The 24,609-nt window shown below is 43.1% G+C and overlaps 1 protein-coding gene across 4 annotated transcripts in view; it reads left to right on the top strand.

The window, feature by feature from the left end:
* Window positions 1-24,609, top strand: part of SETBP1 (SET binding protein 1) — a 378,123-nt gene that overhangs the window by 179,890 nt on the left and 173,624 nt on the right. For all 4 annotated transcript variants that reach the window (XM_007974168.3, XM_007974169.3, XM_007974170.3 and 1 more), the window contains exon 3: window positions 8,756-8,809. In XM_007974168.3, coding sequence (XP_007972359.2) covers window positions 8,756-8,809 — 54 coding nt within the window. The remainder of the gene's footprint in view (window positions 1-8,755; window positions 8,810-24,609) is intronic.

Genomic DNA, 24,609 nt, shown 5'->3' with positions numbered 1-24,609 from the left:
CAGAAAGGTTGGCCAGGCGGGGTGACTCATGCCTGTAATCCCAGCACTTTGGGAGGTCAAGGTGGGCAGATCACCTGAGGTCAGGAGTTCAAGACCAGCCTGGCCAACATGGAAAAACCCCATCTCTACTAAAAATGTAAAATTAGCCAGGTGTGTTGGCGCGTGCCTGTAATCCCAGCTACTTGGGAGGCTGAGGCCTGAGAATCGCTTGAACCCTGGAGGTGGAGGTTGCAGTGAGCCAAGACCGTGCCACTGCACTCCAGCCTGGGTGATAAGAGTGAAACTTCATCTCAAAAAAAAAAAAAAAAAAAGTGTAAAGAAAGGAAGGGAAGGCATCCTCCCCATGAGTAACTCATGCACATATTAAAGGCAGTGTGGTCTTAAAATGAGGTCTGGTCATGTGTTCAATCCACTCCCAGTAGGAGAAGACTATCTTAGCATCTTTAAAGAGATAAGCTGCTTAATTCTCTTTCCCCAGGTAAATTCTGTTAACACTGAGAATGGCTTGCTCATGTATGTAGTATCCTTCTCTGTTAAAATATGGATTTGCCAAATTTCTTTTTTACAAAGCTTTAATTTAAATAGGTCTTAACATGGAAGTCCAATATAATATACCAATAAAAGTTATGTTATTCTGAATAAAGAGTGGTTAAGAGCCTGGAACTCCCACCTCAGTGCCTCTCACTCACCTCGCAATCCCCAAGGCCCTTCTGTGAAATCCAGGGCTTCTTAGGGTATAGTTTGAAAACCACTGTCTTGTGGATTTTTTTTTTTTTTTTTTTTTTTTTTTGAGACAGAGTCTTGCTCTGTCACCCAGGCTGGAGTGTGGTGGCATTATCTCGACTCAATGCAAGCTCCACCTCCCAGATTCACGCCATTCTCCTGTCTCAGCCTCCCGAGTAGCTGGCACTACAGGCACCTGCCGCTATGCCCGGCTAATTTTTTTTTTATTTTTTTATTTTTAGTAGAAATGGGGTTTCACCGTGTTAGCCAGGATGGTCTTGATCTCCTGACCTCATGATCTGCCCGCCTCAGCCTCCCAAAGTGAATTTCTTATTCATCATTCAATTCAGAATGTTAGACACATCATGGACAACCTGATAGAGCTCCCAACAGCATACATACCCAAGATAGCCAGAAGCTCATAAGATATTATGATGTAGTGAAAAAGAGCATGAGTTAGCCAAGCCAGGCTCAAATACATTCTATCACCTGCTAATCCTGAATGAACCCCAGAGGCTACTTTAGTCTCTTGAGCCACTTTTGACTGAAATGATTAATAAATGCTGATATTAACGTCCATGTCACCAGTTTCTACCAGATTTACCCTATGTAAACTTCTCACCCGTAGCCACAGAAGATGCCCTACATAAAATCCAGTTTTCCTGAATCTAAAAAAAATTCTATGTCACGTTTTAAAAGGGTGGAACAAACTTTTGTAGGTTCATTAAGTTCAAATAAGTTTCTTTGGGTTTATTAAGTTCAACATAAAACAAGACTCATCATCTTAGTGAGTCTAGATCAGGGCATTCGGAGGTCTCGTCTTTCATGTGGTCTCTAGTTATTGCTCCGATCTGAAAGGTGGAGGATAAAAGACATTTCCACCCAGAAGTTGAAATAGCTATGACTTGGACAGCAAGCAAATGTACACCCCGCTGTAAGAGCATGGGTTGTATGTGCCAAGATTACGCATGGAGTCTTTAAAAATATATATAAAAGCTCTTTTGGCTCCATATCTGGGGGATTTTGTTAAAGATCTCACCTGTAAATATTAGAACCCCGTCATTTAAAGAAGCAATAAAAGAAAAATATAAGCAATCAAGCCCAGGCTTGCTTGGAGTTATGTACAAAGTTATTATTAGTCATCCTTGTTGCTCTTTAGGAAGGGAGCCTAAAATTAAGACTGTGGGTGTCAGTGATTTCAGGTTTAACCTTTAAAATTTCATGAGGCTGAGAGCATTTAGCAAAAGGACACAGTTCAGCTAGGATGGCAATTTTGAGTATATAACTTGCTTCTTAGGCTGGTAGGAAACCAGCCCCTCGGTCTCTACACTACCCATCCACTGCCACCCCCACCCCAATGCCTTGGCCATTAGAACTAATGCCTTTTGAATTGGAAGATTGTTTACTATTAGTTAGGGTGTGGATTTGACTTCAGCCTCACTGGAATGGGGAACTCATGTAGCAGTCTGAGTGGCCATCTGTCCAAATTCCTATTTGTAAGCCAATAACAGATCCATAGTACAAGACTGTCTCATTGTCCTCCCCTCTGACCTTCTGATTATTAATAGAAATTCTTCCACAAAGTGTAAACAAGCTCTTACAGGTATGTATTTTGAAGGGACAGAGGAGATAGTGTCCTTCCATCTTTTCTTCAGCCTTGAGGTGACAGGGATGCTTTAGATTGCTGGCAGGGTAGGGCCAAAGGGAAAATGGCATTCATTTCATAGGTGGTAAAATGAGACCTGCATAGGCAAATGATCCCATGACAGATCCCATATTGAGTTGCCGCAGAACCAGGGCTATGACTCAAGTCTTTTTTTTTTTTCCCTCCGAGTCCAGTGCTCTTTTGTATGACAGTGTTTCACTTATCCTTGGAAAGAGTGGCAACCTATTGGTTCCATTTTACCTACCTTATTTTCCAGTTTCCAGATTTCCTTCTGTGATCCCAGTGGATTTGTGGTCTCCTTCATGGCTGGTCATTTCAGAATGTTTTGCTTGGTAGAAGCCCTCCTTAGACCCCTTTCCTTTTCTCTGTCTTGACCCCCGACATATTTGACAATTCTTCCTGCCTGTTTCAGAATCCCCAGTACCCAGTATGGCTGGATATTAGAAACTTTCTTTGGGTTGCATACATACAGTTAGATTTTTTGTTTCTGATTTTCCACTGGGTAAGTCACTTTTTCTTTCTGTGCCTCAGTTGCCTTTTACAATGGAGAGTGTGGGGCTAGTTCATCTCAAGCAGCCCCCAGCACACATATGATTAGATGTTTGCCTCAGCTTGCTGGAACAATTTTCCTTACCCGTAGGCTGTTCTGAACTTTTTTTATGGGTTGAAGGGTTGGGGTGGGCCTGAGTTCAACTTCCATTCTAGAGCCAAAGTAAGAAGTGAGTAACACTTTACAAAATAAAGAGGGAGAAAAAAGGTTCATTTCCTACATTGGAAATAGAAATGAAGGCAGATTGAAAAGAGTAGAGGTGAAGTAGAAGGCTTACTAAATGAAAGGATGGTACATTTGAGGGTAAATTTGAAAATGGGTCATTTGCTGTCCTCAAGGCCAGCTTCACTCTGTTTCTTTACCTACCTACCTAGCTACCTATGCATCAATCCATCTATCTATTCATGTGCCAGCATCCTTTGCTTTGGCCCATAAGAAAGGAGATATCTGGGAAGAGCAAATGACTTGGAGTATCCCCAGGGCCACCAGTCTTCAGCTTGTCCAGCTGCATAAGATCCTTCTGGCCAGATGTTCAGCATGACCCACACCCTGCCTTTTGTGTCAGTGTCCCCCTTCCCGATGCAAGCATCTGCAGTCAGCTAGAGCAATTGGTGCAGATATGTGAGGCCCCACTCTATCCAGATGGAGTATGCATTTTTGATAAAGGGCCAGCAGAGGGGACATGACGGTTGTTGCTGGGGCAGGAGGACAGAGGGGAAAAAATGGAGTCACCTCCTCCCATCCTGTGTGAAAGTTTAGAAGCTATAGACGTTTGTAGGGAGCTGGGCAGCTGTTTAAAGGGACAGCTTTAGACTTGCAGAGGTCACAAGGGAATGCTGGATGCAGCTGTACCATGGGTAATTTTGGGTGCGAGATGCAAAGAGAGAATCCCATTCAGAGAACAGAGTTTGAAAAAGACAAGGGAGCAGAATGTCACTGCTTAGGAAGCTGAAGGGATTTCCACTCTCGCCTCCTTAGGGCCCTACAGCATCCTTCATCTCCCTTCAATTCTCCTTGTTCTCCAACCCTCCCCTCAAGCTCAGAGAAAGAGAGAGAAAATAAGAAAGCAACATGAATTTATGCCAAGAAAGAAACTGCAGCTTCTCAAAAATGGAAGGCAGGGTCATCCTCCTAATATTTTGAATGTGGACTGTTCCAGAGAGCAGCAAGACATGTCAGGAATGAGATTGTTCTGAGCAGGGCCCCAGGAACACTGCCGGGCTCCACCTGGGAGATGAAAGAATTTTCTCCTTCCTTTGCCTTTTAAATGTAATTCTGTCTGCCCTCTCCACCCCGCACACCCTGTCGACCCTCTAGCTGGGAGCGGTGCAGACCTTAAGCCATTCTGGGAAAAGACAGGATCCTTTTCATTAACTTCAGCCTGATTGGAGTCCCTAGGGCCATGGCAGATTTCATTTTCCTCCCTCTCTGCCTCCCTGTCTTGGATCCCCCCCAACCCCCGACACAGCAAGGCTACCATGAGCAGTGAACTGTTTCCCAATGGGATGGAGTGGAGATAGGGTTCAAGCAGGGGAGGCAGTAGAGAAGGGTCTGGGACGTGCACTTTTCAAGGCAGTGACTTTGAGAAGGGACATGTATACTTCCTCCCCGTGCTTCAATTTCCCCTGGATTTCTGAGCAAATCTATCCCAGCTTTAGGGTAGAAATCAGCAGCCGGTTATGTCTGGTTGTCAGTGATGGACTGGACAGATATAATCTCTAGTGGAGGTTTCTGCAGAGGTGCTCGGGTTAGCAGACTCAACCAATCCCATTGTTAATTAGCAGTGTGATCTTGAAAATGTCACTTATCAGCTGCTTCTGCAAAATAAGGACTTAGTCTGGAGTTTTAAGGTATGTTTTAGTACCAAACATTGGTTTTCAACTGAAGTCGCATACAAGAACCAGGGAAAAGCAGAGCCACTCTGAGTGAAGGTAGAGACAGGCACAGTGTGGGCCCTTTGTCTACACGTTTTCTCACCCGTTTCCCGGCAGAGGTGGCTCCTGAGCCCACTGGGGACACACTGATTTTCTCCTCTTCTCCAAGGGCCTCCAACTGCCTCCCCAAGACCCTGACACTAAGAATGGAACTCTTTTGCAATATCCTGATGTAGGTGGTCTGTGATCTTTTCCTTTATTTCTAATCCACACTTGAACACCATATATTAGTGCCTGACGTTCAGCTGCTTCTCCATCCCTTGGTGTGGAATTTGTAGACTTACGGGAAGTAATCTGCTTTGAAAAGGGGAGTGCTCAAGATGCAGGGCCTATGTTTGACCCAACAGTCCATGCGTTTGGTTAGAGTGTGGTTAGAACTCAGAAAGACCAAGAAGGCAGAAGGCCAGAAAAGCCAGAAAAGCAAGGGGTCATGGCGTAATGGTGAGGAAAGACACACTGTTGTACATATTGTTTTCAGGACTCATTGTGAGGAGATGTCACAAACCTTGCCTCTGGTCGTTTCCCAGGTCAGATAACACCTTCAATGCATGCTAGTTTGTGAGTTAAACTTTCTGAATCTCCCAAGTAAAGGAATCCAGATAGAAGTTATTTGAGTTCCATCCCTGACATTATATCCCTGCATCCTCCCACACATCATCAGATGCGCTAACACATCTGAACTGGGATGGGCCCATTTAACATTTTACTGTTTCAACCAGAGCAAGGGGTGAGACCCTGATCTCTCCCTGGTGATGGATTTATTCACCATTCAGCTTCTTTCCCTTTTATACTGTTCTTCCTTAAATTTAACCTCCAATTTCTACACTGAAGCAGCACCCAATATTCTTCTAGTAAAACCTGTAGCGGCTGGAGAAGAGCTTGTCCCCAGTGCCTGAGTTGATTAACTCATTCAATTATTTGAGTGCCTGCTTCACACAGCAAATGTGCCAGGCACTGAGTGCTGTTTCCTTTTGTTGGCTTGGAAGATATCTTTAGCCTGCTTCTCACACTTCTGTTCTCTAGGCTCAGCAATTTAGGTATTCTGGTCCTCACCTCTGGGACTGACAATATTTCCACTCTCCTTTTAAGTCATTCGACAAACAGGTTATTTAGTGACTAATTGTATGTCCAGACTCTTCTCAACAGGTTGAGATATGCCAAATTTACATAAGATAGAAGCCATAGTCTTTTTAGACAGGGTCTTGTTGGGCATGTTCTTGTTAGGTGAAAAATAGACGAGTAAAAATACATACAACAGCACGAAACAAAACTAGGAAGATCTCTGCCCTCTGGACGCCCAGGGTCTGAAGAATTTGAGCTCTGAATCTAATATGCTAACACATGTTGGTGGGCGTGTTCCTGCACAGGTCACTCTCATGCCCGTACCTCATCCCAGCCTTTTATTTTCCCTCCTTTCCAGCTCCATCCCGATGTTGTGCCCAGCTCAAGCTAAAGGTAAAGGTTTATTGATAAACTCAGATGAGTAAATGGTCATTATCAATTAAATACAAGCATTTCTGCAAAGAAGAGTTAGTTAAGGGTCGTTCGTGGGGATGCATGTTTTATGTTACTTTCCGTGGCTCATTTGACTAATATTCTGGCACTCAGCTTTTTTCCTGTGCCACATCTCAACAAATGGTCTCCGGTGTGCTATAATTCAGAGGCATTTTATTATAGAAGAAAAAGCATGAGCTTTGGGAAAATATAGTTGGGGATTTAAATCCCAAATACATGTACTGGCTGTGAAATCTAGAAAATGTTACTTAGCTTCCATAAGTCTCAATTTTCCCATCAGAAAAGAGGAGATACCTTCTGTCTCATGGAGGAGTTGTGAATATTAAAAATGAAAAATTACATAAAGCAGCACCCAGAATGCCAGCCACCCAGGTGATCCTCAATGTATCCTAATTCCCTACCTTTCTCCTTAAGGTATGCTGTGGCTGGCACTTAACAGATGCAAATGGAGGTGTGTTAGGATTGGCCATTTCCTTTTTCACATCTTTGCTCTTGCACCTGCTCCCACCTGAAGTGCCTTGCCCTACCACCTTTCCAGTGAATTCAAGGCCAAATGCAAGCTCCATCTTATTTCAACAAGCCCACCCTGACTGCTCTTGCTTCATTTCCCCAGTTCGATGCTCACACTCAACTACACTCTGCTCCCACTGATGTACACGTGTCTGCATGTCTGATTCTTCCACCAAACTATAGGTTCCTTGAAGGCAGGGACTAAGTCTATCATTACATTTCACCCTTAATTCCTAGCATGTGGCCTAATGGGTTGTGGCTTGGCTGTTTCATTACAATCGGAGGGGTCAAACCAGCTCTCCACCAGGATGGTACTGCCTGCCACCAAGACACCTTCCACATGGGGGAATCTAGCCTGCAGGATGGGGAATGTGGGGGTGGGCAACAGCAAAGTGTTTGCCTTCTCCACCTCTCTTCTACTGGATCCTAGCTTCAACATCACTTAACCACCATTTATGGCAGTCATTTAAGGAAGCTAAAAAATCCAGTTGAGCTTTTCTGAAGGCTGGAGGCCCTGGGGCTCAGCATGACTTCTTCTCTTTCTTGACCCAAACAAAACATTGTTACAGCAAACGTGAAGTCTTTCCTATTTTTCACAAATGCTCTCCAGGCCTAACAAAGCTAGCAGTCACCCTCCTTGAATCAAAATAAGCATCTGCCCTTTTTCTCTTTATCTTACACTTTCCCAGCATGTATTATAAGAATGCGATTATTTTACTAATTAATCCTATATTTTTATTTAACTTTTTTTGTGCAAAAGCCTGGAAAGGATGCAAAAATATTTAAAACCTTAACTTTAGTCTTTAATATTGATTAAACACAGAGGTGCAAAAAGTCCATATAACTGACTCTTACTCTTTTATGTTGTGTATGATTGTTTGAAGCATAAATGATAAAAACCTAAATAGTGTATAAAATCATAGGCAGCCTATGACAAAGGGAAACTGAGTCACATGTAGCTGTGAAGAGGAGAGGGTCATTTTTACTGAGCTCATATTTTTTTTGTTTGTTTGTTTTAATAAAGAAAAAACAGTCGGGCACAGTGGCTCACACCTGTAATCCCAACACTTTGGGAAGCCAGGGCAGGCATATCACCTGAGGTTGAGAGTTCGAAACCAACCTGACCAACATGGAGAAACCCCGTCTCTACTAAAAATACAAAAATTAGCTGGGCATGGTTGCAGGCACCTGTAATCCCAGCTACTTGGGAGGCTGAGGCAGGAGAATCGCTTGAACCTGGACGGCAGAGGTTGCAGTGAGCTGAGATCATGCCACTGCACTCCAGCCTGGGCAATGAGAGTGAAACTCCATCTAAGAGAGAGAGAGAGGGAGAGAGGGAGGGAGGGAGGGAGGGAGGGAGGGAAGGAAGGAAGGAAGGAAGGAAGGAAGGAAGGAAGGAAGGAAGGAAAAACCCTCATAGAGGAGATGGACCTTTGTTTCTGAAGCAGTAAGTCTTGTATCACAGACCACTTTGATAGCAGGAAGAAAGCCAGGACCCTTCTCTCTAAGGAAATATATACATCTACAGATTCACACATACTTACAATTTCAGGGAGCCATGGACCTGATGAACTCCATCCATAGTCCATGGTTCCTAATTTAAGAGCCTCTGAAGAACTGATAGCACATAGAAATAATTCAGAGAGAGCAGCAAGAGAGAGGTGGTGAAGTCAGAGATGGAGCACAAAGTGGGAAGGCCACTGAGCCTAGATTCCCAGTCCAGAAATCTCACATTTGTCTTCTGCAATCCCACTTCTGTAGCTCTCATCCAGGCTATGGTAAGTCCATTGCTGGTCAGTTGTCATGGGAATGCAAACTGAAAAGTGTCACTGAGAAAATTTCTTTGTTTTTTTCCAGCTCCTCACAGCCAGTGACCTTGCAGCCAGTGACCTCAAAGGATTTCAGCCACAGGTAAGTTCCACTGATGCTCTTATGAAGTTTGGAAGAGTGAAATGCTCCACAGTTTAGTGGTCAGCAAGCACCCTTGGGGCCAGGACAGAAATCCCAACCTTGGATTTCTAGCTTCTTTCCCTCGAAATGCTAACTGTGAGAATGACCTGGTAGCTTTCTCTCCTCCTCCAGCTCCTCTCATTCCAGCATGGACAAAACCACCTCTTTTGGCTCTTTCATTCCTAATATTGTATAGTGGAAAAATATAGAGAGATCAAGATGCTCGGAATGTTAAGTGTTGGGGATTCAGCTTAGGAAAGGGTTAAACCAAAGGCGGCAGAGGGTGGGATGGGGTTGGGGTTCTCCCCTGTATTTCTCTCTTTTTGGACAGGACACTCACATTTCTGTAATCTTTGCAGCAAATGCCTCACAGTCAAGGCCTGACAGCCAAGTTAATCTCAGACTCCTGCAGAGGCAGACAGTTGAGGTTGGCTGATCTTGGTCAGGAAATGGGCCGCTGTTATCTCTGGCCAGAGTGGTGTTTGGAGGTTACTATGGGCAAACTGTGCGAGGGTGTAGGCAAGACCCTTCTGGAGACTTTTTTGCAGGGGTGAAGATGGACATCATCCTCCCTGTCTCTGGAAAAGGAGTCTACACACAAACATGTAAATACCAAGACACATACAAATCTCAGCTATACAAAAGCCCTTGTTTGCTCACACAGAGCCCAGTATAGGTAGAACGTGTACATAAAGAAAGATAAATCCAAAGGTGATCATTAGGGGACTCGGCCCTTGCCCTGTCCCCCTTGCAAAATGAAACTTTCTGTCACCCTTCAACTCAGTGCCTGCCTCAAGGTCTCAGTGCTGTACCTTTGTGGGAAAATACATTATAGCTAATAGCAGTGAACTTCCAGGTGTCAGCAAATACTTTTCTAATTGCAGGAGTTTCATATATTTGGGAACGTTTTCTTCTTTAAAGGTGTTTCACATTCAGGAGCCCACTGAACCCTCCCTACCCTTCTCCCAGGTGAGCCACATCCTGTGCGTACCCTTTCACTGCTGAGGAACCTGAGGACCCAGTCCTGATACACAGTGGCCCCAGATCACACAGAGAGCTAGGAACAGGTGACAGTGGGAGGCCAGAGGAAGAGAATTAACAGAATCAAGGGCTTCATTGGTGGGAATCAAAGATGGATTCACACACCAGCGTGGGGTGTTGTCATCTCGTCTTGTTGATCCTCCTGCCTGGAAAGTAGTGAGTTTTTAGACAGACGTGGCCAGTAAGCCTTTTTTTCAACCATCGAAAACTGTTAATTAATTACTTATTCACATGTTTACACAAACTTCCAGTTTGGCTAAGGGAATGTGAAACAAAAACAAAAGAAAATCCACATTTACCACCTACCCCACTCACCTCTGCACCTACGCTCATACATGGTGGCAATGCCAGCTAATTATTTTGTTTTAATCTGAAAATTTATAACATTAAAGAAAATTGTGTGGTGTCGTTTTACTGCCTGAAAAGGACACCCGTTAGAGACTGAGTTTATTGGAGTTGTGTGTGTGTGCGTGGTTTTGGCATGGTTTCCTTCTGAGCTGAACACGTTCTGTCCATGTTTGTTGACCTACACTTTTAGATATTAGATGTAAACTAATAGAGTGAACTTTCCAGTGAAGGAGAATTTAGATATATTTAAGGTTCGTGCATAACATTTGAGAGCATGATCCTAGAAAGACAGCTCCCAGGCTCCCCCACAGCCAGCCCCACAGCTTCCAGTGCAGATGGCTCGCTCCTCTGGTTCTGTTCAGCCCTTCCATGTTATTCCATTTGTGTGTCATCCCCCTGAGGCTAGAAGCATAAATACATATTTTTCACTCCTCAGGATGCCTGTTCTTGAGGCCAGGAAGTCCTGGGAAACTTGTAGCCAGGGTGTAATGCCCAGATCAAAGTTAATTCTCTAGTGAAAGGTTCAGATGTGTCTCTGGTCAACACCACCCTTTTGGGTGCTTTTTAAAACAGAAACAGAAAGCTGTCCACAGGCTTTGCACTGCCCCCTCCAGCCCCACTGCACCAAACCGCTGGCTTCTGTTGTTATTTTTCCCCTTCTCTCTTTGGGTTTTAGATGAAACTGAGTCCCACACCATAATTCATGGGTGTGTTCCCCTCCAGGACCCATCATTGACTGGCAGGAGGGGACTCCCTGAGGACCCCTCCCAGGGATAACTATCTGTCCCCTCAGCTTTTGCATGGTGCCCACTTACCACTTGAATGTAGAGGTTATCTGTTTGTTTTTCTTGATGCTTGTTCCTGCTTTAGACTCTTAAGGAAGATAGTTACAAAATCTTCGATGATTTTGAATGTGTGTAGAGTAGAGTCTGTATTGAGCTGGCTTTTCTGTTCATTTGTCTCTGTCTTCTCTCCGCATCCAGATGGAGAAGAGGAAGGTAAGGAAGTGAGGAGCTGCCTTTCTCCTCATAGTTATTGGTTACTAAAAATGCCATGCTCATTCCTGGAAATAAACACATAACTTTTCAAGATGAGCCTGAAAGCCCGTTTTTCTAAGGTATTATGTTTTAGCGGGGGGCGGTCTCCCCAGAGACTGGTGAGCCCGGCCTCTGGGCCACAGGGTAGAGCTTCTCCTAGAGTCAGGCCTGGTGCTGGTAGGCGGGTACTATTCTCAGCAAGTTTTAAAGGCACAGATGGAAAAGCTTCTCAAATTCACACCTAACCCACCCTGACTCTTCTACCTCCAAACACATCTCCTTTTACTTTCTAACATCCTGTTCTTGCCTTTTGAAGCAACAGACACACTTGAGTACCCTCCTTTCTAAGCCTTTGCGTTATTGGAAATGAGAGCCCTCACTCCCTTTTGTCGGACCAGTCCCCTCCATTCCTAAGAGGAGTAAGAGCTGACATTTAATTCTCTTTAGTAAAAGCCCAATAACTATATGCTTTCCTCTGCATTTTTCTTTTATTCTTTTTTTCCTCTAATATAAAAGTTGTAAGTGTCTATTGTAGAAATTTGGAATATACAGAAAACTATAAGAAAGAAAATACCCTAATGTTTCACCTCAGAAACATACACAATGACGTTTTGGCGTATAGTCTTCCAATCTTTGTTCTACATAGACACACACATCTATTTTTTTTAAATGGTCATATTTTATATGCTTTTTTGTTACCTTATTTTTTGTTGGTTTGCATGCTTTCCACAACACTGGAAAATCTAGCAGCTAGCCATGCTTGCAGTAGTTGTTAGTACTGTCATTCATTTACTAGTCCCTTCTTGCTGGACATCCCATTCCTTTTGCAGGCTGAGATCTCCAGGAGCAATCCGAGGCAAATGCTGGGATCCAGTGCCTTCATCCAGGATACAAAGAGCATCCAAGGCTTCTTGGCATTTATTTATTTATTTACTTTTATTTCTCAGTTCCTACAAGAATGTGCAGGCTGCTTAAACTTTGCAGTAAAGTGCCCGTGGGTGATGCCCATGTGCTTGTGCACATGCTTATGAGGTGGGGGATGTGGTAAGGAGATAGCCATAGCATGGGCACCAAATTCAGATGCATGTCCTACATGCCCAGCCACCGTGTCAGAACAGTGATGTGACAAAGAATGTCCCCCACAGAGGAAAGCACAGACTAAAGGATTTGGTCCTCACCTGCTACATAAACCCTCTGTTGTCTCAGAGAATAGGATACTTCCTTTAGGAAAAATGGAGTATTATTTCAAGTGCGGGGCAAATGTAGTGGTTGCCTATGAAGGGTGGCTATTTTTAATGAGTTTCTAAAATGTCAATTGCTACTATGGTCAAGGGCACGCTGTGGTGGGAGGTGAGAAGACAGTAAATCAGAACACACAGGAAAACATGTTTTAGTGCAGAGAAAACAGAACTTTCAGTCACTTAGTTGCCATTTCATTCAACAGATATCCATGGAAGACCTTTCTGTGGAGCTCCCAGCTATGCACAGACCCTTCCCCAGATGTTGATAGTTCTGGAATGTTCTGCCACCAATGTTAGCTTTGTGACCCTAATGAAGTTACCTAATGTCTTTCATCTAGATTTACTTTATTAAGCAAAGGAGTTGTGCAGCTTATTTCACAGAGAGTATGGGCATCGATGAGACAATGCATGTGAAGGTAGCCTTGTATGCCTGAAATGCACAGTGAGGTATTGTTTTCATCCACTAGAGAAGTGCAGAATAAATTAATTAAAAATTCAGATGTGGAAGATATTATATGTCTATGGAACAAGCAGGGAAGTCTTCCCAGCAGAGGTCTTGTTGTACCTGCCAGGATGGGTGAGAAGAAAGTGAGGCTGTGGACTTGTTCCAGAGCAGGTGAAGTGTGGATGAAGGCTGAGACCACAATGCGGTGCTTGGGTATGTGTGAAGACTTGGAGTAATTTAATTGCAGAGCCTCAGAGGAGACCATGGTGGGAAATTATATGCAAATTAAAATGGGGCCAAATTTCAGGTCTTAAACGTCTTGAAAATGAAATAATAGTTTTTTTTAAAAGTCCAAAAAATAAATTAGACTTAAAAATTAACTTTTATTTAAGTTTTCAAACTTACACAAAAGTTAACATAATAATGTAATAAACCTATGTACCTGTTACCCAGTTTCAATGGTATGCTGGTAACAAAGACTACATTTGTAGCATTTGGTAAGTTCTGTGATGTAAATATCTCCATCATAACCAATTTTAAGCTATCAGTGGTTTAGCCACCTGTTGGCAAAGTCTTTGACAGTCAGCTCTGCTCCCCAGCGTGCCACTGGAAGAGCTGTCACAATTGTTACCATTTTCCAAACTTGTCTATACTCTCATCTACTTTGGTTTTTAATTGTAATTATTTGGGGCTATACTTTAAAAGAAATCCTAGTCATTATGTTATTTCACTGATAAATAATTTAATTAACTTATCTAACAAATAAGGGCTTTTTAAGAACAATCAGAATGCCATTATCACATCTATCAAAATTACCAGTAATTTTTAAATGTTTTCAAATACCCAGTCCATATTCAGACTTTTCTGATAATTTTTAATATATCATGTTTTAGTTGATTTGTCTGAATCAGGAAACAGAATTTGGATTTTTGGAATCCATCCTAAGACAATGGCAGGCACTGAAGGTTTGAGGGCAGAGAAGAGTCAGAACCGTGATGAACGAAGGTTCCTCAGTGGGTAGAAGGCGTGATGAAACCAAGAGGGCATCCAGCACTCAGCCTGTGCTGTTGATCCATACGAGGAGTAGTGGGAAATGAAGGTGGACTGAGGACCGTGGGGGTATCACAGAGGAGATGAATGCCAAAAAGTTTGGTGGCAGAATTAGTGGACCAGCAGCTGCTCAGTAGCTGGAGAATTTGGGATGCTGTTAACCAAAATGAGGGCCCACGAGAAGTGCAGTGTTCATTCTTGGAGTAAGAATGATTAAGTGTTCAGAGGAGGAAGGCTCAGTCCTCCTCAAATGAACCTTTACTCCACTTTCCTTAGCCCCCACGATTAGTCCTACTCGGAGATCATCAGAGGACACAACCATCTGCAGAACAATCCTGGGTTCCGTGGGTCCTCACCTAGAAGTTTTAACGCAAAATCCCCAAGTATTCTGTGAGGAGAAGCTACTTTTTAGGAAGGTGTGACTGTGGAGTTTCTGCATAGAGAGAAATCCTGGCTGTGCTTATCTCTCAACAGAAAAGGAAGGCTGAAGCAGGGCAGGGGCTGTGACAGCAGCTGATGTTTCAACGAGGGTCTGTGTATTGGATTGCTACATTTGGGCATTCCTACACTGAGAAATGGGAGGCAAGTGGGGAGTTAGAGTCTCCGACAGCTCTTTTATTTTGTAGAAGGGAATGTCTGAGTTCCCAGGTTGCTTGTTCTTCTAGGGTTGGTCATGTTTTTCAGAACAAAACCACCACTATCTGACTCAACTCTAAATGGACATCAGCTGTCTACAAGGTCAGCATCAACACTTAGAAAGGGTAAAATTGGGCAGTGTGCGGTGGCTCTCGACTGTAATACCAACACTTTGGGAGGCCGAGGCGGGGGGATCATGAGGTAAAGAGATCGAGACCATCCTAGCCAACATGGTGAAACTTCGTCTCTACTAAAAGTACAAAAACTAGCTGGGCCTGGTGGTGCATGCCTGTAGTCCTAGCTACTCGGGAGGCTGAGGCAGAAGAATAGCTTGAACCCAAGAGGCAGAGGTTGCAGTGAGCCAAGAACGTGCCACTGCACTCCAGCCTGGTGACAGAGTGAGACTCTATCTCAAAAGAAAAAAGAAAGAAAAAAAGGAGTAAAATTGAAGCTCTGGATTTTCCAGGGCACTCAGCCTCATTAGACTCTCAACTGGAGTTTGTGGTAATGCATGTTCACCCTGCTTTTGGCTCAATACACATATGCCAAGGACTTACTGAGCATATATAGATGCCAGAAGGTGTTCTTCGAACTTTACATGTATTTTGTCATTTAATCCTCACAACACTTTGTGAAATCAATAGGAACATTATCCCCATTTTACAAGTCAGCACACAGGCACAGAGAAGTTAAGGTCACCAAGCCTGTATGTGCCAGAAGTGAGATTTGAACTCAGGTAATCTGGCTCCAACATCTGTATTCTTAACCACTTATGCTATGTCATCTTGAATTAGATTTATCTCTACAGTGAACACAGACCAGTGTGACCACTGGCAAGTGCAGGACAAGTGGCCGCACCTTCATTTTCGAAGATTGTGTTGAATTTCCTTGATCTTTGACAAGGTCCATGAAAAAGCAATTTCTTCATCTGATTAATAGAGGGAATTGCTGCATAGCATTTTGAATCCTTCCACCTTGGCAAATACTTTCTCATTGTTCTTGTTCCTGTTCTTCCCCAAACTCTCAAAGGGAGAATCACAGTAGTGTTTGTCCCTCCCACAGAGGAGGAAACTGATATGAGACAGAGGTAGGCTGGGCCAGCAGTGAGGATACAGGTTGCTTGTTTTGACTTCACCACATAATATTTACTTTGCTGTTTAGGAAAGAGCCATCCCAAAGCAAAGCAGTGTATAAGGAAATACTGCAGCTGCTGCTTCCTTACACCCTCCCACATCCCCACACCCCTATTTTAAAATGGAATGAGACACTAGAGACCACGAAAAGCTGCCATCCCCAGCCTTGGCTGCAGACAGGAATTATCAGGGCAGTTTGAAAAATACAGGAATCCAGTCCTGACCCCTGTAGTGTGGATTGAATTGGTCTGGGTGGGGTCTGGATGTTGGTATTTTCAGAAGCTCTCTGAAATCTAAGTCAGCCTCCTCATTTTCTAGATTAAAGACTCCAGTAAGGAGGAAGTCTGGAAGAGAAGAGGAGGCCAAGGCGTCACATTCAAAAAGCAATTCCTGTCCCAGGAACGTGCCGTGTGCTTCTCATGCCCACAGAACCCATTTCCCACAAAACCCGGTCCTCTCTCTTACTCTTCCTTTTTCACAGTGAACCTGCAGTCTGGGCACAAGAGGTATAACTTAGCATGGATTCTGTAAAGCCCACACCTGTGGTCATTCCCTGTTCTTTCCATTCAACAACTGAGACTTGCCCAGGATAGTAAACAAGTGAGTGACAGCATTTGGGCTTATGGTCTTCTCTGCCTGCTTAGCTAGACATTCTCTCTGGGTCTAAAAGATAATCCAAAAAGATCAAGCTTCACAATGCTGCCCTGAAGAGATAATGCATTAGGCGGCCCCGATGCAGCGTTCACTGTCTTCCGGGGCAGGCTTGATCCCAAGAGTTTGCCTGCTCAGACGATCGCTTAGTAAACACATGCCTTTACTCTCTAGGCCTTTTTTCTAGCTTGCCTTGTATCACCTGTGCCATGGATCTTTGCTCTCTGACCCCATGCTATGCAGACTGTGGGCTCCAAGCCACTGCTGGCCTGTCGAGTGTGTGTCGCTGGTCCATGGTGGAACAGCGACACACACTATTGCTATAACAGTTTCTAAAAGTTTAGAAACTTTTATAGCAATTTGACATTTTTGTGATATCCAAGCATGTGATTGTTTTCCTACTGATTTGTCTTTATAGTATTTCACCAAAGTTTCCATGCAAAAAACATGGATTAAGGACAAAACATCTGGTCCTTCATCAAAGATTGTTTGACAAGCTCTGTTCTAGTTAACCCACACTGAGCTTTCCTAGTATTAATAAAAGAGTAGGATTTGGACTCCTCGTTTGTCTTTTTCTTCTTCTACAAGCCTATATGTGAATATTTGTAATAGGAATAATGTTCACCCTCCAAAAAAATAGTGGTTCTGCTCGTAACAGTATCTTTCTTGCTATTTTTAGGATAACTGCACACAACGTGTATCTTTTCTCATAATTCCTAAGGAAACTCATTTAATTATTTTTCTTATCAAACATGTGTGACAATAACAGGGCATTTTTAACAAAAATATTTGCCCACGTGCATACATGCACCTCACACTGAAGCCCAAACGGACACTTTTACTCTTCTTACATGAAATCAACAGTTTCCTCCCGCAAGTATACATTTTTTGCACCGCTTGCCTTGATAGTGTTTTTAGTTGATTTTTTTTTTAACCAGTATTGGCATTTGGTCCTGGAGAAAGAAGTTCTCCAGGTGTTTTCCAGAAAGTCTGGCATTTCCGTGGAATATTCTGAAGTCTTAATAAGTTCTCTTGGGATACTAAATCTCTAGACCTCAGTGAATATTTTGTTTTTTAATTCCAAGACGTTCTGACCATCTGAGGGCTGTGTGCAGGTGGGCCTGACTTAAAACAAACCTAATGTGCAGAAGGTCACGTGTGAGAAAACTAAGAGACGACAGGTGGGTATTGGCGGGGAGGTGGTTATTCTTATGCAGAAAATTGTTTCCACTTGATCAAGGAAATCAGTATAAGTCATCCCTGCTAGTATATTCAAATATGATGTCATATTTCAAAATCTGATTTAAACTCAATTTTTTCAGAACAGAAATATAAACAAAGGGAGGCCAACTGGTTGAATTAACTTTGAATGATGCCCTTAGCAACAAGGGAGTAGGAGTAGATGATGTCTGTGATCCCTTGAGACCCCAAAGATTTACTTATTCTGGGAATCCTTCCACTGTCTTTACATCTTCAGTTTTTCATCCTGTTCTTTTTTTTTTTTTTTTTTTTTTTCTCTTCAAGCCTTTTGGTAAAGTGGCCTAAAGATGAGCTTCTTAAAACTTTGCCTGTAATTCTGCTCACTTGAGACCTGGGGTTATTGATGTTTTGTACTGTGTCTCTAATGTCTGTGTTTATTACTAGATTATTACAGCATCATATTTTCCTCTGTCTAAAATGTTAGTATGATACATGACTGTGCTCTATACATTTTTAGGTCTAGGAATGACTCCTGCATAGTAAATGCAAATTCACAAACCACCTTTAGGGCTTGAGAGATTTCTTTTTCTTAATTCCTTTATCAGGATAGTTCCAAATCTCCCTCTTGAGGATGGAATAGGCCCATCTCCACAACGAGTAAGCAAGCTCACTTTTGTAGTTCCTTCCAACCCCACTGCCTGGCTCCCACTCCCACCTTTTTGTCCTTCCACCTATCTACCCACCCCGTTTCCTACCATGTTGTACCAGACAAAAGACATCCATTGAGAGGGGTCAAGAGACCTCCACAAGAGAGGGGCCCTCGTAGCGGAACAGCTTGCAGCTCTCATGGGGCTTCTTCCAGACGTGCGCTTGCTTGTGTTGCGAGGCTGGGTTAAGACTGCAGACAGCCTCCCCCTCATTTTTTGGATATTTCCCTGATAGTGGCCATCCTCTTCCACCGCCCTCCAGCTCTGCCATGATTTCCTTTGTACGTCTCTCACCTTCCTAAAAAATATGTACCAGAGTTACTGGCAGACCTCGTGTTTCTAATGGGTGACCCAAGCCAATGATGCATGGAGGGAAACACTTTGTGTGATGTTGTTGTAATCTTTACAGCTATAAATAGTAAAAATTGATGCTTGTTTAGCAACAAAGCATAAATCTCTCCCACCTTGCTGTATCCAGTATCAAGCACAGAGAACATTTTCCATTACTTTATAGTTTGGTAGTTAAGAGCAATGATTTTGGAACCAAACTGATAAGTTTGAATCACAGGTTTGCCCTGTACTAGCTGTGTGACTTCTGTAAGTTATTTGACTTTTGTGGCTAGAGTCATCCTTAGTAGAGGAAGGATACCTACCCCATGGGGTTTGAACAGGATTGAAAAGATAGGCCCATAGAAAAGTGTCTGGCATCTAGTAAACACTCCACAAATGTGCACTATAATTCTTATTACTCTTATAAATTACATAACTGAAATTGATCTTGGACTGCTAAAGTCAGGTTAGAGCACAAATTTTAGCTTCCCAAGACCATATGACTAGAGTTTGGGATTATCCAACAGGAAAAACAAACAAACATAATAAACCAAACCCATAAAACCTAGATTCACCTAATCTTTCACTAGGCTGTTTATGATGCTTGCCATTTTAAATGAGCAGAGATAAACACTGTAGTCCTGGGAGAATGGCCCTAGGAGAGGAAGCAGGAGGACAGAGACTGATGAGAACAGCCTGAGGGATGCGTAGCGACCATTTGACCAGGAGAAGGGAACACCCCACACTTGCCTTCGTTGACTGCTTCCTTCTCTTCCCACCTACAGCACTTTCTGAACTAACACTGTATCTTTCACTCATGGAGGAGGAATAACCGTAAGGTACTAAAAATGATTTTTAATAAATGTATCAATAGATCATTCAACCATAGGGTATTGCCTCATTTAAGCAACTTTCTCAGGCCCAGTGATCCTCCACGTATTTCTGGAGGTCCACTTTGGCTCCTACCCTGTGGAAGATTCACAGGTGCAGTGATTGATTGCCCAGAAACACCAGTGAGGAACCAGACCAAAGGACATTTGGATGTTTGGAGAGACTACACTAGGACTTGGGAATTTTTTAGGATTTTATGTGATGACTTTCACACCGCTAAATTCAGTTGCTTCCATATGAAAAATAAGAGATGATTCAAGAAACACGTAGGTTTTGGATTTAATGAGGCATCAGGGGAGTGAGAGGGCATCTGCAAAAAAGAGCCATCCAGGCTGCAGAACTCTTGTTTCCAGCAAATAGTCCATTGTTGACTTGGTGATAGGGCAAGTAGTTTGCTGATGGAAAAAAGAGAGGTCTGTGCCAGGCTTAATTGTATTGTGAGAAAATGCAGCTGGCTAAATTTGGCTTCCCGCCTTTGATATGTGTAGGAACAGAATTACCAAAGTAGAGAACATGGGGTGAGCATTGTATTAGGCTGTTCTTGTATCATTATAAACAAATACCCGAGACTGAGTAATTTATTTAAAGAAAAGGTTTAGTTGGCTAATGGTTCTGCAGATTTTTCAGGAAGCGTGGTGCCGGAATCTGCTTGGCTTCTGGGGAGGCCTCAGGGAGTTTACAATCACGGCAGAAGGTGAAGGGGAAGCAGGCACATCACATGGCCAGAGCAGAAGCAAGAGAGCCAGTAGGGGCAGAGGTGCCACATGTTTTAAATGACCAGATCATGTACGAACTCAGAGCTAGAGTACTCTTATCACCAAGAGGACAACCCAAGTCCTTCATGAGGGATCTGCCCCCGTAGTCCAAACTCCTCCTACAAGGCCCCACCTCCAAGATTGAGAATTACATTTCAACATGAGATTTGGGCGGGGACAAATATCCAAACTATATCAAGCATGGTGTAAATCCACTCTATGTGCTTCCAGCCAAAAGTAGATGCTCAATAAATATTTGTGGGACCAGTTCTAAGGCTGTTTATATACCCAGGGGTCAAAGCAAATCCCTTAACAAAAATTCAGGTATACAAATTCTGACATTTCTGTAATGCTTTCTGGCCTTGGGATCATATCAAAAAATGTCTTCTATTACACATCTTATTTTCGGAGTTAACAAGTTTTGTGAGCCTATTTTAGGACCATCAAATTTTGGAGGTTTACTTGTCACTCATCATGATTTTATGGTATAACAGGAATGTTCAGGTACCTCTGGAGGTGGGACCAAAAGTGGACAGCTTTGAGTTAAATCAGCTTGATTCACCCACCTCAAACCCATTGCATTTTTGGTTTATTGGCATCTGGTGAACAGTGGCCTAAGGCAGGGGTGGGTAAGAGGAGAGACGGGAGGGTGTTGGCAAAAAGAAATCTCAGCCTGCAGGCATCTAGAGAGACAGCACATTTCATTCTGATAAACTTCAGCAGAAAAGAGCAATCAGCTAAACAAGAGCTGGACAAATTAAATGGCTGAGTATTATTTCAAAGGAGAGCTCAGGCAGCATCAGAAATTCCCCATCAGCTGTAATAACGCCAATTACTTTGCCAATTGCAGATTCCATCGTGATGTGTTTAGTGCAATCAGGCGTCGGACTCTTGCAGGGGCCTGATGGGTTTTGTTTACTCTGAATGTACATTTGTAGAGAATCTTTTGCACCTAAAGGCTTAGAGCTCTGAATGTCCTTCGCTCGATCCAGATTCATACACAGCTGAGGGAGATTATCTTTGAGATAGAGGCAGGGGCAGGCCGGACCCAGTGCCCCCGCCCCTCACTAGAGAATGCCTGGGATTTAAATATAAAGAGCACAGCTGGGTTTGGTGGTTCTTAGTAAATGTGGCAATCTCCAGAAAACCTCTCTGTAGATTAACCAACCAGTTAATCAATATATATTTCTGATTACGAGCAAGGCTTCTTGGCATGTTGGAGTGTCGGACAGATAACCATTAAGCAGCAATAACAAACACGTAGCTCTGGGAGGACAGACTTGCCAAGAGTTCATTAAGCATTAAATACTGACAAATGGGGGCGCGGGGGTTTTCATTGTCTCCCTTTGAGAATCATTTGGTGGAATGTCAAACATACAGATCATTTCACATGTGGAAAGAGATCAGTAGAAAGGAAGGTATCTACTGCCCTCCCCAATATTTTAGTGGAGAAAACAAAATTTAGAGAGTATACAGGAACATTCATTTTTTGTTTACGTTTGACTCCATAGAAATGAATGGGTATGTGACTGCCGCTACTTTCAGAAGTGAGCTGCGATTCTCCATTTATACCCTCAGTCCAGGAAGGTGCTAATCATGAACACTTTGGTCAGGCTGACAGCTCAAGTGGAAGCTGTATCTGTGACTGCTGGGGGTGCGGACGAAGCGCTAAAGGCTGATTTGATTCCACTTGTGCTCAGCTGTCATCTGCGGCCAGAGCCTGAAGGAGAATGGGAAGCTATTCTCTTTCCTCTGCTGTGTGACAAGCAACCTTTGTGTCTTTTTTTTTTTTTTTAACCTGCCTCTTTCTCCTTTACACCTATGATAAAGGCCCCTTTGCTTGCAAAGAAAGAATTCTCCAAATTGAAAAGCAGTTGCCATTGCCTCATAGTGAGTGACTCTTGGACTCCTCAAGCCCTCTCTCCCTCAGCTGTTGCTGAGGGCTCCCTGTTCACAAGGATGGGTCAGGTCCTATTTTAGATGGGAAGGCAGACATGGGATCAGACAGGAAGAATAGGTCATAGGATATCAGATTAGCATGGCAGGGCTCATGCTATAGGCTTCAGCAGCCTTGCAGATCATTTATTCTAGGGGTGTGTGTGTGTGCATTCACGTGTATGTTTTCCCTAAAAAGAGGTGCTTCAGCCGGTGCATTTGGTTTGACACCAGTGTTTCTGCAGCCACCTCCTGTTCAGATAATGTTCCTGGCTCTCAGATAAGAGGCAGAGCTTGTTTCCTGCACACACTGGGGACAGGAAAGACTCTTAGAAATCATGAGATAATATATGAAGCAGTAAATGGAGGTGAGGGCATCAAGTCTTGTCACATGTACTTGGCATCAGTAACTTCACCGCCTGTGGCAGAGATGCTGCCTTCTCATTAGCATGGAATGGAAAATATTCAGTGATTGATCTCTTTGTCTGTAAGGAGATTCATTTGTTCACATGTGAACTCAGAGGACATCTCTGACTTGATAACATAGCCTCCACCATGAGAAAGATGTTCTGAGATGCAATTCATCAAAAGCAATCTCAGTGGGGTGTGATCCTGTGTCTCCCCTCTTGAGGCTAGGCCAGTCTTAGAGGCTACTAATGTAGCTCAGCCATGAAAATAAATTCTCTTCGTGCAGCTAGTATTCTTCCTCCATCTTTCTCCACAATGTCTTTGAAATAAGTATATAAGCATGCCATTTTGAGAAACTTGGCTCTTGTGCTAATCTTAGTAACTCCACTTTCCTTAAATGTGTATCAGCTAATCAGGTTGTCTGTCACCATATTAATTCATCTCCCCTAGATACAGGACTCTCTACTAAAACTTATGGCCAGAGAGCCTTTCCTTACATACATGGAACAATTAGGGTCATTCGCTAAACTTATTTACAGGACATAAAACAATAAACATCCTGGCTAACACAGTGAAACCCCACCTCTACTAAAAATACAAAAAAAAAAAAAAAAAAAGTACCTGGGTGTGGTGGCGGGCACCTGTAGTCCCAGCTACTTGGTAGGCTGAGGCAGGAGAATGGCATGAACCCAGGAGGCGGAGCTTGCAGTGAGCCGAGATTGCGCCACTGCACTCCAGCCTAGGCGACAGAGTGAGACTCTGTCTCAGAAAAATAAATAAATAAATAAATAAATAAAAATAGTAAATAAAACAAACAGCCTATGTTTATGAAGCAATTTTAAGTGTTTTCTTATACTTGTTAAGGACTAGAAATGTGAAATAGGCAAGAATAATTAACTCCATTTTACAAAAGAAAAAGTAGACACTGAGGCAGATTAAGGGATTATTTTTTTTTTTCCAAAATTCTCAGCTGTTAAATGGTGAAATGGCAGAACTGGAGTTAAAACCAAAGCCCTCACACTCTAAGATCTCTTTCCCCTTTTGTTCAGTCATGAGACAACCAGGAAGTGTATATTATGTACCGATGGCATCTTTATACATTTCTCTTTTATGTATACAAGAGATTTAGCATTTCTGCTAAACTAATTGCTCCCCCAAAGGAAAACTAGAACCAATGGGAGTTGGTTGAAAGAGGCAGATTTTCAGTTTATTTAGGAGAAATTTCCCAGCAACAAAATGAACTCACTCCCATGTGCCTAGTTAGCACCCCATCTCTGGATGCTTTAAGTAGCATCCAAAGGCAAAGCAGTAGACTAGAGGATTTTCTACAGGTACACAATCAGCGAGAACTGAGGTTGAATCACAGCTTCAACACTGGCTAGCTCAATGACCTTGTTCAACGTGGATTAGTCTTCTGATCCTCAGTGTTCTCATACATACAATGGAGGGAACGATATTCGCCTCATTTGGTATAAGAAGGATTAAGTATGCATGTAAGAGATCTAGCACTTTGCCTGTAATAGAGGCCTTTTTCAATAAATACAATTGTAAAATCCTCTCCAGCCTGGCCTTTCTCCAAGTCATTGTATCCCATATGTCTCCTCTTTCTCTGCCAGTCTTCCCAAGGCTTTTGCCACCCTTTGCATGGATGAGGAAGGTTGGCCCCAGCAGAACCTTCCCATGGCAGCATTGGGAGCCCAAGGACCATGATTCCCACTCCCAGTTTTGGGTCCAGAACTTTCGTAAACTGACTTTGGATTCAGAAGCCAGAAGAAGGTCATTAGGCAAAATGGAACTGGAATCCCTAGCAACTGAGTAATTCACAAGTATGCCATCAAGGGAATAGTTTTGATGGTTGCCAAAAGATGATACATGGAAAATGTGTCAGTGAAAATACTCTTGTTTGAATAAAACTTCTTTGAGTCTGTTCTACTGTACCCTGCTGGCACCTTG

Source organism: Chlorocebus sabaeus, chromosome 18, assembly GCF_047675955.1.
Source record: "Chlorocebus sabaeus isolate Y175 chromosome 18, mChlSab1.0.hap1, whole genome shotgun sequence".
Taxonomy (NCBI): domain Eukaryota; kingdom Metazoa; phylum Chordata; class Mammalia; order Primates; family Cercopithecidae; genus Chlorocebus; species Chlorocebus sabaeus.
This window is presented reverse-complemented; position numbering and strand designations above follow the sequence as displayed.